We start from the raw sequence: 15658 nt of genomic DNA, 5'->3' as shown, positions 1-15658 counted from the left end.
CATGCTATATGTTCCAGCACAGTGTTTTAACACTATGGTTCTCGTGGCGATGCAAGAAAAATGCGTAATCATTTCGTTGTGAAATAATGTACGCTAGGTGTCACACAAACGATAGGTTGCAGAAACAAATGTGTTGGCAATTGTAGACAGAACATTAGTGTTACCCACATTGGGGCCTCGTACCTAAATGCTTTTGCTGTTCCTATGTATTTATGTAAAATGATCAAGAAATAACCTTGGTTTTTACTTGAGGCATGCAAATATGAAATAGGTGGTGTCCCTTTATACAATACAACTGCCTGTTACAAGCACATACTCTGGTAACGGCAGGTTATTCGATGTTTGAAGAGACTGTTAGAGGTAGAGAACTTTAACACATCATTGAATATAGTATATTCGTATTAAAATAAACCAGAATATTGTCGGCCGACACTGGTCATGGATAGTTTTCAGCAACTAGTAGAGATTTCAAAATAATTTCGCATATCTCTGCTGGTTGCTGACAAACCCCTCACGAGTGTCAGCCGAAAACGTCCGCGGGTTTAATTCAACGTGAATATATTATTCAATAGCATATTCGGTATGTGTATGATCCAGATACAGGTAGACTGTTACGAGTTTGGAGACGAAGCGTAGAAATCGCTTCATTGAGCCTATATCGGTAGCCCTCAACCCACCGCGAGGCGGTAAGTCGCGGCGCAATGTCGCCTCAGCTAGACTTTGTCAAACTGCTCACGAAATTCTCGGAAAACAGACTACAGCTCACTTAACCTTCACTACCACTTGCTGGGACTATAGTAAGCGACAACGCGATCATAATTGCACAATGCACATCCTCTTCAGTCATTTCAGGTATAACCAATTTATAAAGAGGACGGAGACGCCAAGTTAACATATTTATGCAGCCCCTGTCTATTATACCGCGATGGTCATACTTTACCTAAGCATGTGTATGTTGTATACTCTCAGCGAAAACAGTTTGTATTTCCACCTGCGTATCACCCTGATATAAAGGTGTGAATAACCACCCATGACACACAAAACTAGTACCTACCTCAGACTTCTACCGCGGTATAAATGGAGTACAACATTTTAATCCAAATTATGCACGTAGGTAGTAGGATTTATGACCGCGATATAATTCTGAGTTAGGTTCTGTTCGGCCCGTTGGGTGTGAGTGCACGTTGCACAACTCAAAAAGGGTAGCGGGTCACTTGTCAAATTTCGTATAGAGGCCGCGGGCCGCAAGAATTCAATATTGAGACAAAACAGGCCACACAGTTTAGCAACCGCATTTTAAAACTTTACGACCCCCAATACAACGCTGTGCTATTTAACAAGGGCAAGGATCATGGTTACCATAAAAGAAGTATTATTTTATAAAAGAAATACAAATACGACAAAAATACCACGATCATTACGTTCATTTTGTTTTGAACTATCAGCTGCGAACGATATACTTGACAACGCTTTTCAGTAACTAAGGAATCGATGATGGAGCAAGCGAGAGACTGTACTATCTCCCCGTAAAGCGTGCACTCGAATCTTCGTGCCCAACCCTACATATAACTGCACGACGGCAGACGCAGTTGGCAACCGATGACGTTATGGAACGGAAAATGATCAACACACGCAAAACACTCCGGGCATTGAGTATGTATATCGTAGTCCGTATTAAAAATGTCGTGTAACTCACATGATATGCTGTAGAATCGCGCCTTGAATTTTCCTTTTCCGAAACGTTGTTTCCGTCGCGCCCGCTGCCCAGTTGTAAACCTTTCTGTCGTCTCGTTCTGCACCGAAAAAATGTAGAGAAGATCTTACAATCAGACTTCGACAACTAGATATTTCCTTCTATAACGCTAATTAGAGCGAATTTCCGGTAATCTAATCAGGACTGTATACGGTGTATAGTCTGAAACGAGCGAACTTGTACAGTACAGATTATAGAAATTAAACATGGAACGGCAACGACCGATTTTGCAGCTTCGTTCCGCTTCGCTGAGGCTGGAGTGGAGGATTGTTTTGCGTAAGCGACTGTAGGATTTCTCGCAAATCAAAAGCTATCTTCCCGAGTGCAGAAATTATTGAATCTGGTCTTGATCGAAAGCTACTGTTGCACCGATTCCAAAAAATATAAATTAATATATGATCAGGCACTGATCCACCTAGAATCCGTCCTCCAAGTCTAAAATATCGGCATTGTGCGAGCAATCGGAGAGTCGCGACGGGTCATTGTATGGTCATTGTGCTGCGGTTACCCGATTGCTCTGAACAATGCCGATATTTCAAACTTGGAGGGCGGATTTTCGGTGGATCAGTGCCTGATCATATCTTAATTTATATTTTTTGGAATCGGTGCAGCAGTAGCTTTCGATCAAGACCAGATTCAGTAATTTCCGCACTCGGGAAGATAGCTTTTGAATTGGCAGAAATCCTACAGTCGCTTACGCAAAACAATTCTCCACTCCAGCCTCAGCGAAGCGGAACGAAACTGCAAAATCGGTCGTTGCCGTTCGATGTTTAATTTCTATGGTACAGACATTTGCCATTCTCATGCCAGTGCATATGAAGTATGATTTGATATAAACTGAACTTGATTTTTTATGTTGTGTGTCTTTCTAACTAGGAATTGAAATCAGTTTCTAAGTTTTCGAGAATTCAGTAGTTCTAATTTTAATCTAGTTCAGAAAAACTGTGACTCAATAATTATAATTATAATCTCATTTGGAAAGGCTGAAAATTTCCAAATTGTCGGAGGCTGTATGCAAGGGTAAGGAACTAAAGCATCAAAGTACCAAAGACTGATAGGCTGCGGGTGTTGCTTTTCCGAACAAGTCAATCGATACAAATCAAGATGATCAATTGAGTCAGCGCGAAACTCCAAATTAACGGGAATACATCTGTCGGGAATACGCTACGCTGACTGCACACACCACATTAAAACGGTGAGGTATCTTCGATTGGATCGTATTACGCTAAATTATTCGGCGTCGCATTTAATCTGTCGCTGGTCAGTGTGAGGTCGATGGTCGAATGTAGATTCACACGGAGAGTATTTAGTGACGCATGGACGCAGATATGTCGCAGTATTATGAGTTCAACGCAGTCACCCGTCGACTACGCATTGAAAGAACGGCTTTGTCACTTCTTTACTGAAACCGTGAAGGACGGAAGGCTATTATCGTCAGGACGTACAAAACCGAAACTGAATAAAAGGCAATTTTCGTGTTGCACACATGATACATCATGGCATATAGTAGAGCTTTTACTTGTACTTGGCCTACTGCATTTTTGTTCTACTTTTGTATTTGAAGAGCTTCTTGGAGGTACAGAACTTCAATATGCAGTTGAATGGTATATTCATTATGAAATGAGCCCGAATATTTTCCACTGACACTCGACAGGGGCAATCGCCAGCAACTAGTAGGGAATGGAAGAGAACAACGTATATCAACAATCGTATTACAAGATATGACGTCACCAGCATGAAATTTCGAATACGAGAGCGTTCAATGCACTATTTTTAAATGGTACACGAACTCCTTTTGTTGACACAGCCTTGGGTGGTGTATTTTGATAAATGTCGACTTTTTTGTTAGTTAATCGAATGTTTTGGGTGTACGACGTCGGTAGTGAGATGCTCCTGGCCGGAGTGGCTCGGTCGTAATGACTCTGTTATATTGAGCCTCCTCTCTCTCTCTCTATCTCTCTTTCTCTTTACATAGAGTGAGCGTTAGAAAAAGATGATGTAAATTTATTATATACCGGCAACGCAATACCAATTTAGTTACAACGACGACGTAGCGGGCACTGTCAAAATGTCATTCGCTTATACGCACAATTGCACATGTAGAAGATGTTGAAGTGTCTGGTATTGTTTTGATTCGATTTTAATTACACCTTGGCCGGACCAATTTCAAATCCAGTATATGGAGCATGCAGTTTTCGCTGGTAAGTCAGGATTTCGTTATAACTCTACACGGAGTTGCAACGTCGACTCGGAACTATCGGATTCGCTGCTAATCTAGAAATGACTAAAACCCAGTTTCCGACATGACACATCACATTCATGACTACTTAGTCATGAATGTGATGTGTCATGTCGGAAACTGGCTATGGCTAAGGCCATGCCTAAACTGGCTACCTAAACTGGCTATGGCTAAGGCTATGAACAGATATTTTAATCATCATTCCGTGACAAAAGTCGCGTGCGCCAGTACATTCGCCGGCAAGCTTTCTGGAATGACGCAATATATTGTGCGCGCGCGCGGTATATGTGCCAGGTTCCAAATTTCTACTTCGAAGGGGTCCAATCGATGATCGGTTCGCTGATAATATCCATACGATATCGCACTTTGAACAAAATATCGGTATCGGCATGCTATCATTATCGGTGAAAGTTGTAGTTATTGGTTTTATCGGTATCGGCTCGAAAATCCGATATAGGGTCGGACTCTAAACATGACAATCGCAGTGTATGATATATATAGTTCTTTGATATCAAATCGTGAATATGACATACCTGTAACTGTCGGAAAACGATCCGTGCAGCATCGCCGAGCTGACGTGAGACGCCCTTTTGCATCGGAACAGAAACACGAACAGGTTATGGTATCCTCTCCTAAAGACCGGGTTCATCGCGCCGTATATAATGAAGTTTACGCACGAATTTGTCAACGCCAGCCAGCCCGCCACCTGAAACGCCGAACATAACGACTGTGCAGCAGGAGTGGGTAAATCAGTCAGCCTTGCTACTGAAGTAGAAGTAACGCCGTAGAGATCTACTCACTTACGAGTAGAAGTAGGCATTCCGAGACATGTAAAAATTGCTTCAAGTCGAAGTTGCAAAGGGAACGGCAGAAAAGTAATCAACCAGATTTGGTCTCGAGGTCAGACAGGTAGGACAGGCTATGAAATTCGTCACTAACGCAAAGTGACTAATGCCACTATACAGTAGATAGAATCTTCGAAAGACATCCTGTTAACGCGATACAGCGGCTACCTCTCACTGTTCTTGTGAAAGTTATTATTCCGAGACTAATTTCGACTTTTTAAAATCCAAACATTCAAAAGCAAGGTAATTTTTTCCTGAAAACTGTTGATTAGAGGTGGAAGTGGTCTTATACATTACCACTTGAGAATGTATCGTGCAAGTATAGGCAAAATCTACTCGGGTGCTCCGGCAAAATAGAAGTACTTCGTTAATGACTGTGACTAAGACAACTAGATAATTCTAGTTCCCTAATTATAATAATTTGAGCGAAATGCCGGTAATCAAGTTCTAATCTAATTTGTCAAAGGTTTCAATGCTAAAATTTTAATTCTAATCCAACTTGTGAAATGTTACCATGCTTTAATTTTATTACTAATCTATAATTTCTAGTTTTCCTGAAAGTGTAGTGCGTAACGAGCCAATCTTGGTGTACAGACATTTCTCATTCTCATGCTGATGCTTGGACTTACAGGGGTGTTAAAAAATTGTTTTTCAAATTCCATCGGCTTGATTGTCAAATCATCAGGTTACCAAAAAAAACGTTGCAAACCAAATTTGACTCAATTCCAACCAATGGATGCCGAGGTCAGCCAATTCGGAATTTCCGTCATTCTTGAAATAATAGTATTTACGGTGGCAAATTATATCACTTCGACATGATCAAAAATCGTGTTCAACGCATGGTGGAAGGTGCAGAGATGCTTTTTCCACCCGTTTCCATCTTGACAAGGGCTTATGGTAGAGTTTGGATAAAGACATCGCCAGTTAACGTGCTTATGCTTGAATTTGATATAACCTGAACTTAATTTTTGTTGTACCGCTTTCTAACCCGAAATTTTATTCAATTTCGAAGTTTTAGCGAATTTGGTAATACTAATTCTACCGTAATTCGGAAAAACTGAAAATTATATAGTTTCCAACTCTGTTAATTACCACCTCCGCCGTATCGCGGTCGGGGCTAGTCTTCATCTTCACACAAGATCAGTTATATTACCTTTTTGAGGTGCGCAGGAGTCGAGCCCGGGTTGATCAGCACGCACAGCGCGAACGGCATCCAACAGATCAAAAACAGTACCACCGTGGTGATGAGCGTCTTCAGCAAGCTGCGTTCCTTCCGCGCGGACCTGCGGTGCTGGTCGGTTTGCTGAGACACCCCGCTCGCCACGCTCAAGCTACGCACCCATCTGCCGCTGCCGCGCACCGTTCTGAAGGAAAGGCACGTGATGTAACATATTCATTACGGAGTAGGATTGCCGTATTTTGGAATCGGGAAAGGGGGACTCTTTAATGAAATTTGACCGAAATAGAAAACAGCTGATTTTGAAATATTTACTGGAAATCTTGTTGTGTTGCCGAAAAAATATCAAAAAGGTCATCACTCCGGACTTTTTACCTATAGTTCCATGGCGCGGACTAAAAAAATGTTCATTTTCAGATTTGACCCCCGAAATACCCGCTTTCACCTTATATTATCAGTAGGGCGATTTTTTTTTACCTAAAAAATCTAAATTTTGACTTTTTTTGACCTAAAAAAACTGAAATTTGACCAAATTTTGATCTCACGTATGCAAATTAGGTGTTTTCGCACATAATGTTAAAATTGTACTATATATTTTCATTTCTGGTTAGAACTGTCTGTTCTTACAAAGTAGATTGGCCTAAAACAAACGTTTTTGGCTCAAAAACTGACAAATTTTTACATAAAAAACTAGTATTTTAACGAAATCTGGCCCTATGAAGAATTCCAGTAGTTACATTACGTAGTATGGTGGAAATAATTCAAATTTGTTGTAGTACAACGAAAGATACTTTCCTACATTCTCGGGTAGAAAGTGTCTGTTCTTACTAAGTAGCTGGTCAAGAATGGAGAAAGAACGTTCAACAGCAGCAGTTGTTGGCTGACAATACTGAAGTTGTGTGCACACTGCTGGTGACAAACCGTGTTGCTTCATTCTGACAATGTTGTCTATGTCACAATTTTTCAGCTTGCGCTTCTTGATATAAGGACATCAATGTCCAAGCAGTCTTGCTTTAGTTAGGATATTGCGGTACGTTGACCATCAAATCATGTCACTATTTGTTTCATTTGACCGTTTATGATTCACAATGAGCAGACGATGGTCCGTTTACAACGGTAGGCCTATAAAGTAGGCTACAAGCTGTAAAATATCAAATGATAAGTTCACCGACAGCGCAAAATCTACGATACAAACGAAATGCAGAGGTCAAACAATTTTTGACTTTGTAAACAATTTTGACAAATTTTGACCTAACGCTACAATTTTGACCTAATTTTGACTTTTCTTGACATGTCAAAAAAAATCGCCCTAATTATCAGTGTTGACTTCACAAAACGTCATCTTTCAGATTTGACTCCCTCGTAACCCGTCGTCTTTCTTTTAGGTTAAAATGTAACGTCTTTCGTGGTCTTTTAGGCGAAAAAGGGGATAATATGTCAAAAGGGAGGACATTTGGTGAAGGGGGGATATTTCTTCGAAAAGGAGGACAAACCCTCCTAGACGACGACGTACGGTAACCCTGGCGTTGCGATGTCTAAGTCGACAAGTTCTGCTTGAAAGTGTCAATCATGTTGTGTATTAAAAGACTATATATCATCATGCACCCAAATTTTCATGCCGATGTCTATGTTTTGGTAAGATTGGATTTAATCAATGCCAGGCAATGCAGTTATCTGTACAAGTGTCTCTTCGCGTCGGGCGCATATCAGGGGCCATACCTGAACAACGTAAAATAGCAAATTCCAATAATCCCCATCGGAATGATGACGGCCACGGTAGTGATGAACCAAGTGAATCCGTAGTCCGCGGTATCGTCCCACAGACATGTCAGAATTTTGGCGTCAAACCTGCACGCGACGAAATAGGTAAGTGTGCATCCCAAGCCCGCTGTTTTGGGAATTGAGTAATTCTAATTCTAATCTAATTCGAAAAAACTGTAGCTATAATAATCAAAATTATAGTCTAATTCGGAAAAGCGTAACTCTGAGTTCTCTGACTCCAAGTCGTTTGAACACTCCTCCATCTTTTCATGTTCTCGCAATCCTGTGGTGTTATGAATCGAGGAAAATATAGATTGACGACAAATTTATCGAGTTGAAATCGTTTTTTTTTCTTTCTTACCGAAGCTTCGGTATTGGCTGCGTTCACGACAGGACTATTTTAATTTTATATACTCACGTCAGCCTTCCCCAGCCGAGCACCGTAGGCGACACTACGATAATGGACACGATCCACGTACTAGCCATCATGTAGTAGATGCGTTTCCGTCTGAAGTTTTTGTGATAGGTACCAGAACGGACGACAGCCCAGTATCTGAAAGTGTCGTCACAATTCTTCAGCGTTACAAGACGAACATCGACACAATATGACATTGACAAGCATAACAAGCAGGGGGATCTTGGCGTCGTATAATGAAAACGAATGTTACGGTTGTGTCGTCATGTCAGCCGTTTAATTGATATTTCATGTACAGGGAATTCCTCGCTATGGTGTTGGGAAGGGTGATTATCTATTATTAATGGATTAAAATGGATTTATTAAAAGATGCATCATATTGTAAGGAGCGACCGGCCTCTGCAAACCTTCATCCCACTACTCGTTACATACGCATACGCGTTTTTACTGTCAGTGATTGCATCCCAAGTCGTTCGCGTATACATATGATACATTTCAACATTTATGATACCTTCGGCGGTAACGAAAACACACCGAGTATTATGAAATCCTCACAGCAAACATGCTATTCGAGATTGAGGAACCATCTCAAGTAATGACGATGGTGTTCGTGGGTTACATCAATTACATTATTGGCGGGCTGGCGTGTGTGAAACCAAAGAACCGTCTCACATGATGCTTTTTAGGTATTCATGGTCTTACGGCTACATTGGTCATTTAACACCAGACCGATATCCTTCATTATGAAGCCTGAGCTTTCGACTTTTAGGACTGTCGATTTTCGTTCTGGACATTTGTAAGACACCATGCGCGTGTGAAACGACGGAAATGTCTGTATAGTAAAAGTTTTTGTATAATTCAATTAATTGTGAGCTTAGTATTTATTTCCAGTAAAACATAGAAGTTCTCCAAGTTCTTCCTCAGTCTTTTCTAGGTTAACGATTGCCGCGCGCATATGACAGTCGCGGAAATTAAAGTTATACGGGATTGCGGAATGTCTCAAGGAAAATTCCAAAGTAAAAGGCCGGAAAAGACAATGTAGTTCGGCGGATTGCTAACAAACACACTGCACGCGCCCATCCTGTTATTCAAACCTATATTCAGTAAACTTTAAATGCTAAGAAGCAATGCATAGTGCGTGATTCTGCGACGCTGGTACAAAAAAATCTGGTTTAACAGCTTGTGTTGTGGGAAGTGCGATGATGCATTCACCATTTCGTGTTTAATACATTCAAAGCGCAATCTTGCTCTGTCAAAACGAGCTGGCCAGTCAGGTGCATAAAGACATGGCAACACTCCGTCTCATACTGCGTGACGTGAATGTCCGGATGTCGCAACATTGGCCAACAGCAAGTAAACCTAATCACAACAAAAGTAATGTAATCGTTCCGTCATTGCTCGATATCGAACGTTGTTGTTACCGTCGTAATAATTACACGAAGTAGCCTATGTGGTGGTGCGTTTATTAACATCCAAGGACGTTACCGAGAGCACGTTCACGATCATAGATTGATCAATATACTACTGCTAGCACAGTTGGACAGCTAGAAAATTGTCAGGTCTTCCAAATTGGACTAGAACTATCGCTACACACTAGGGAACATCAAAAATAATTTTATTTTTCAAATTATATTGTCTACTTGATAAAATTGTTAGGTTTCCTTAAAAATGCTGCACATACGATTTGGCTAAATGCAAACTTGTAGAAACATTGCTGGTTGGCTCAATTCCAATCAGTCGAAGCGAAGGTATTGCAGTCGAAAATAGAGGATTTGAAAATGCAGTATTTAAGGCGGCAAATTCTTTCATAATCTATTACAGAACTACCCACGATAAATACTATCATTTAAAATCCAACAATTTTATAAAGCAGCCAGTAAAATTTGAAAAAAAGTCATTCACGAACCTGAACAGCCCCACCGCACACACAGTTTATACACTGCATTGTATGTTGCGATTTTGCAATTATATACGATGCAGACATTTCGCGCGGTTGCGTACTATGGCGTCTGAAGGGTCGAGAATGTTTTAAAAAGTCACCGATGCATGTGCAATGCATTGCGCGGTTGAGAGCCGTGCTATCGCACTCGCGTATTTACACCAGCGGATCATGACATTCCCGCGACGCAAAACAGGCGACCTATAAAATGTACCGGCTACAGCGCTTCGTCGTTTAGTTGGTCTAAAGAATCGCGCGTGGGTCACCAATACAGTCAGAGCAAGAAGCGCTCTCAAATCTGGAGCGCGATCGTTCTGCGGTCAATTCTAAGTCCCGTCAAAAATCAATGTGACGTCACGTAATTGCATAACCTTATGGTCATCGATTCAATTTTGTATATGTACACCGGTACTGTACTAGTGCACTACTGGTGTACTGGTTTGTGAAGCCAGAGAACTTCTAACTTCGATCTCATCAAATTAAAAGCAGTTGGAATTGGTTTTGGCTCATTAATCGCACAGTGATACAACCCATGCATCATAATTGCCAGACATAATCCCAAAATTCCAAACCACGTGAATCAATGTGCAATGCGGTAGATCAGGGGAGGCGACCCCCACCACGCGTGCTATTTGTGGAACGCGAGGTGATTTGTCATGACACACCAAATGAATTGACGAACACGACATATTATCACTAGGGATGGTGTGAACCTCTGAAAGGTTCAGGTTCGTGTGAACGCGAACCTTTTTGAAAGGTTCTGTGTGAACACGAACGTGAACCTCATGACGTCACGTGACGTCATATTTCTAATTCCAACCCTATCTTTCAATGAAGTGATAGCCTATATTATTGTACACGATACCTAGCGACGGCTCGGGCCACATAATGCCACAATGCTGAAGTACATATTGGCGTTTTAAACGTCGCTAAATGTATCAACTGAGGCCATCAAATGATATAATACTCCCAACTCCCATAATATCATCCGTCGCTTTGCCAGCAATTTCGACGAGGAGTTGCAAGGGAATATAAGCTTGCGCCTTATAACGGTCTTGGCCAGACCGGACAATGTATTCGGCGTCTGAGTATTGCTACATTGCGATTGGGCATAGTGTAAAACAGGTTTCTATACTTGCTACCGAAATTAGGCTACCCCAAAAGTTATACAGCTGTCACCAACACCACAATCGCACGCATTTGGTTTTTATGATACAGTAAACATATGAAGTCAAGATTGACCCCGTATGCCTGCTAGATTTGTTCCATCAAAAACGATATCCATCTCATTGATTGGTTGAATAAGCATCATTCGCTGACTACTTGTAGTGTATATGTCGCTCGTGATGTTGTGTGATTGCGGGTCAAGCTCACAGCAGAGAGTCACTAACTATCCACAAACGGAAAGCTGGATATTTCGAGCAAACTTTTGTAACAAAGCAAGTGAAATCTTTGAGATTGTCAAGGTGCATGCTCGTTTTGTGTTGATTTTTTTATGCTGCCAGCGCCATGCATAGAGTTGCCCGCAGTTGAAATGCAATATATTCGAACCAAAGATGTCATAATGAAGTGAAAATTGTAATATATGAAAAAGGTTCACAGTGCAGAACCTACCAAGGTTCTGTTGTGAACGCGAACCTCCAAATTTCCGAGGTTCACACACAGAACTCTAACGTGAACCTCACGTTCACACCATCCCTAATTATCACCATGTTTGTTGCAAAGCATGTCACATAAGTTGTTAAAATGGAAAAAGTTAAAATTATTCATTAAATCAACATAATACAGAGTCTTTTGGGGCAGATTTTAGTTATCTTGAACATTTTTTCGTGCTCCGTGCGATTTACCGTGGCCCAATTTCTTGATTTGGGGAAACCCACAAAAATATACGGTAACCTGATATCGTATGGAACCGTTTTGATGCTTTAGTCTAGAAGTGTGCATGTGCTTGTGCATGTGCACTGTGCAGTTGTGCATGTGCAGTTGTGCACTGTGCAGTTGTGCACTGTGCAGTTGTGCACTGTGCAGTTGTGCACTGTGCAGTTGTGCACTGTGCAGTTGTGCACTGTGCAGTTGTGCACTGTGCAGTTGTGCACTGTGCAGTTGTGCACTGTGCAGTTGTGCACTGTGCAGTTGTGCACTGTGCAGTTGTGCACTGTGCAGTTGTGCACTGTGCAGTTGTGCACTGTGCAGTTGTGCACTGTGCAGTTGTGCACTGTGCAGTTGTGCACTGTGCAGTTGTGCACTGTGCAGTTGTGCACTGTGCAGTTGTGCACTGTGCAGTTGTGCACTGTGCAGTTGTGCACTGTGCAGTTGTGCACTGTGCAGTTGTGCACTGTGCAGTTGTGCACTGTGCAGTTGTGCACTATGCAGCTGTGCACTGTGCCGCCCGCGGGTCCGCGAATATTTTATACGAACTAGCATTTTGGCGCTAGGCATTTTCACGATACGAGACACACGTTCGGCAACATGCGACTCGATCCATGCGCTGTGTGCGTTGCCAAAATGATTGGCGGCGATAAAAATTGAAATACAATGACCGCCGCATGTTGGCCAAAACGTTCGACATTGATATGTCCATTGTCCAGGCGCCGAAATGACCGGCGCGAATAGCCCAGCTCCCGCAGCTTGAGACCAAACAGAGGAAAATAATGAGTCCCGTGTCGAAATGCGAATTTGGAATTGTCTTCGTCTCATAAAAGGACATGCTATTTTAGTTTCATCTGATACGTGTAAGCGATTCCAATATATCCAGAAGATCAACGACGACCTTTACAGCTGTCCGCTATACCGCGGTCTTCGGATCTTCGCAGACAAATCTAGGGGCAGACCTAATTAATTGTGACATCTAACCGACTTGCTTGATACAGGGGTTGGCACATTTTAACCATCCCGCCATCTCATCATAAAATCTTAGATGGGCCTGTTACTCATTGGCTATGGTACCGAACGCAGAAGACTTGGAAACGATCAAGGCAACCACAGAAGATCGAACATTACGCGACTAAATTTAAATTACGTACATTGGGCTGTAGGTCTACTGCGGTAGCGACCAAAAGTTATACCCTTCGCGACCAATGCTGTAAGAATCTCTGACGTAACCAATGCCGTTGCCACAAGTTACAAGCTACAAGCTACAAGCTACAAGCTACAAGCTACAAGCTACAGGTGGGTGGTGTGTTTCCTTGCTTGAAACGCTAAATATGACAAAATTAAAAATGGTTGGCGCGCCAGTTGGTACTGGTAGGCTAATGTTTTGCAATGTTTTGCTATTTAGGCACGCTGCATACGAAAGGTTGCCAGCCCCTGCGGTATAGATACTTTGTTTTGCGACTAGGCCAAATTTGGGCATCGCCAAAGGCCAGCAGTTAGCGTACGAGTTCGCCGGGTTGGTAATGGTTACGAAACACTATGGTCTTTGAACAGCATGAGATAATGATAATCGCATACGTATATGGTACAAAGGGATCTATGGTACGACTATAGATAAGTCCAACTAAATAGATGCCTTGCCATCTCACCTGTTGATTGCAATGAACATCAAATTATACAAAGATACGGTGCACGTGCTGGTGACGATGTACGCGATGGCATCGCAGAATATCTCACCCACTGCGTTGCCGCCATTGATGATGTTAGCGATCACGGTAGGATTGACAAGCGCCGACACCTGCAGTAAAAGCAGAGGGTGATTGTCACGCGTCATCGCTAACCGCCATTGAGTGAGTTCTATGAATGAGTGTGCGAAGTAAAACTATATATCTATACAAATCCAGGATGTAGAGTTGGACTGCTAGAACGTATTCAGCCTTTCCAGACTAGATTAGAATTCGAATTATAATACAGTTTTTTCAAATTGTATTAGAATTAGAATTAGTGAATTCGCGAAATTTGGAAATCGAATTAGAAAGAATTACAACAAATCAGAGTTCATACTCGTCGTGAGTATCCTTTTCAGTAAAACCATAAATTAGATTAGAATTGAAGTTGGAGCACGGAAACATTTCACGAATTAGATTATAATTAAATTAATGTAATTAGTTAACTAATAGTCCAAGTCTGCGCGTTGTAGAAAAAAAATCCTGGCTGAACTTATATTCTCAATAACAAATTGACTTTCAAGCAGACGACTGTGCCTCATGACTTTCCGACATACGATGGACCATGATGGGATGTTTTGGATTCTAAAATTTTAAATCCAGCTGATACTCCAGGCTATTGAAACTGTGACGTGACGCAGCGGAAAGCATGGCATGACATACAGATATCGAAAAAAATGGCGTGAGTCGTTGCTTGGAACCGGATATACGGCATGGGCTAATCATCAGCAGATTGCGTGTATCCGAAGGGAAGATTGGTTCATACAAGAACGTGTAAACCGTGCGCTAATAAACTGTCGCGATCTCAACGAATCTCACCAAGGAGGGCGAATCTATAATTTTCAAACGCATTGCCACCCAACGGAAATTCTGTGTTGCTAAATCTACTACCGTATTTTGAAATCAGTCGCATTCGTATACCACTTCAGTTTTTCCTTCACCATCATCGAATATTTGTTGACGGCATCACATCGAATCTCACACACCATGTCAAATCTGACATATTCCGGTATATTAGAATCCTTTTTAATAGAAACAAATAATAGCTTATTGTCTTGGTAGCTGGTTTCCGATACGTGTGCACTGTACAGTGTACAGCTTGCCGAGATGGCCTCGTTGTTTAGCCAAGGTTGCAGTAATAAACCATCTTTGAATTTCACATTTCGGCTTTTTTGGTGACTTCTTGTGACTTTAATTCTAACGGCATAATTTGCTACATTGACTTTACTTTGAATCTGGATCAGGCACGTGAAGTACGAATAGGCTGCGTACTCGCGGTATGTTAATGGACAGCCTTTATAGCAAACGAATTTCCGGTTCAGTTTATACTTCCTATGGTTAGTCCACGCAGCAACATTAAAAAGTAGGTTTTATATTTTAAATTTCAAGCAACCTTTGGCGGGCCGCACAGAATCGCTTCGCGGGCCGCACTTTGCCCAGGCCTGTTGTACACCAATCTTCTGTCGTTTCGCACTATACAGCTCTCTTGTAGCATTTCAGGAAAACCAAAAATTATATCACAATTAAAAATACAGCATAGAAAAAAGAATTATAATTAGATTACCGGAATTTCACTCTAATTTTTAGAAAACCAAAATTATCTAACTTTCTAAATCTGCACCGAGAACGGTTTTCAATTCAACAGATTGGAGTACCGGTATTTGTAATTCGGGCCGTAGCGTATGCACTATGCAGTCATTTTCAAAGCCAGGAAGAGGTGTAAATATCGCGTACGCTTCCAGTGTTCGGTTACAATCCGACCTACGGCGGCACCTATATGGACTTAAATTTCACTCTATCTATACACTCAATTCAACCGGCGTTGTACCGTATAAATTTACAGTGTTAAAGGTGAAACGTAGAGTGGTCAAGATTTCGGAGCGATAAGTAACAGGAGGGTGCGAAGAATGTCATTTGGCAGTAATGAAAC

General features: G+C 41.6%; 1 protein-coding gene across 4 annotated transcripts in view; it reads right to left on the bottom strand.

Moving 5' to 3' along the window:
* LOC145445985 (melatonin receptor type 1B-like) overlaps window positions 1-15658 on the bottom strand; it is a 29632-nt gene that overhangs the window by 6153 nt on the left and 7821 nt on the right. For all 4 annotated transcript variants that reach the window (XM_080324166.1, XM_080324165.1, XM_080324167.1 and 1 more), the window contains exons 3-8: window positions 13651-13799; window positions 8194-8328; window positions 7734-7862; window positions 5991-6201; window positions 4526-4698; window positions 1697-1793 (exon numbers count right to left, since the gene is read on the bottom strand). In XM_080324166.1, the coding sequence (XP_080180292.1) occupies window positions 1697-1793; window positions 4526-4698; window positions 5991-6201; window positions 7734-7862; window positions 8194-8328; window positions 13651-13799 (894 nt within the window). The remainder of the gene's footprint in view (window positions 1-1696; window positions 1794-4525; window positions 4699-5990; window positions 6202-7733; window positions 7863-8193; window positions 8329-13650; window positions 13800-15658) is intronic.

This window comes from Botryllus schlosseri, chromosome 9, assembly GCF_051294905.1.
Source record: "Botryllus schlosseri isolate E-star chromosome 9, Bs_hap1, whole genome shotgun sequence".
Classification (NCBI taxonomy): domain Eukaryota; kingdom Metazoa; phylum Chordata; class Ascidiacea; order Stolidobranchia; family Styelidae; genus Botryllus; species Botryllus schlosseri.
The sequence above is the reverse complement of the archived record's forward strand: the minus strand, read 5'-3'. Positions and strand labels throughout refer to the sequence as shown.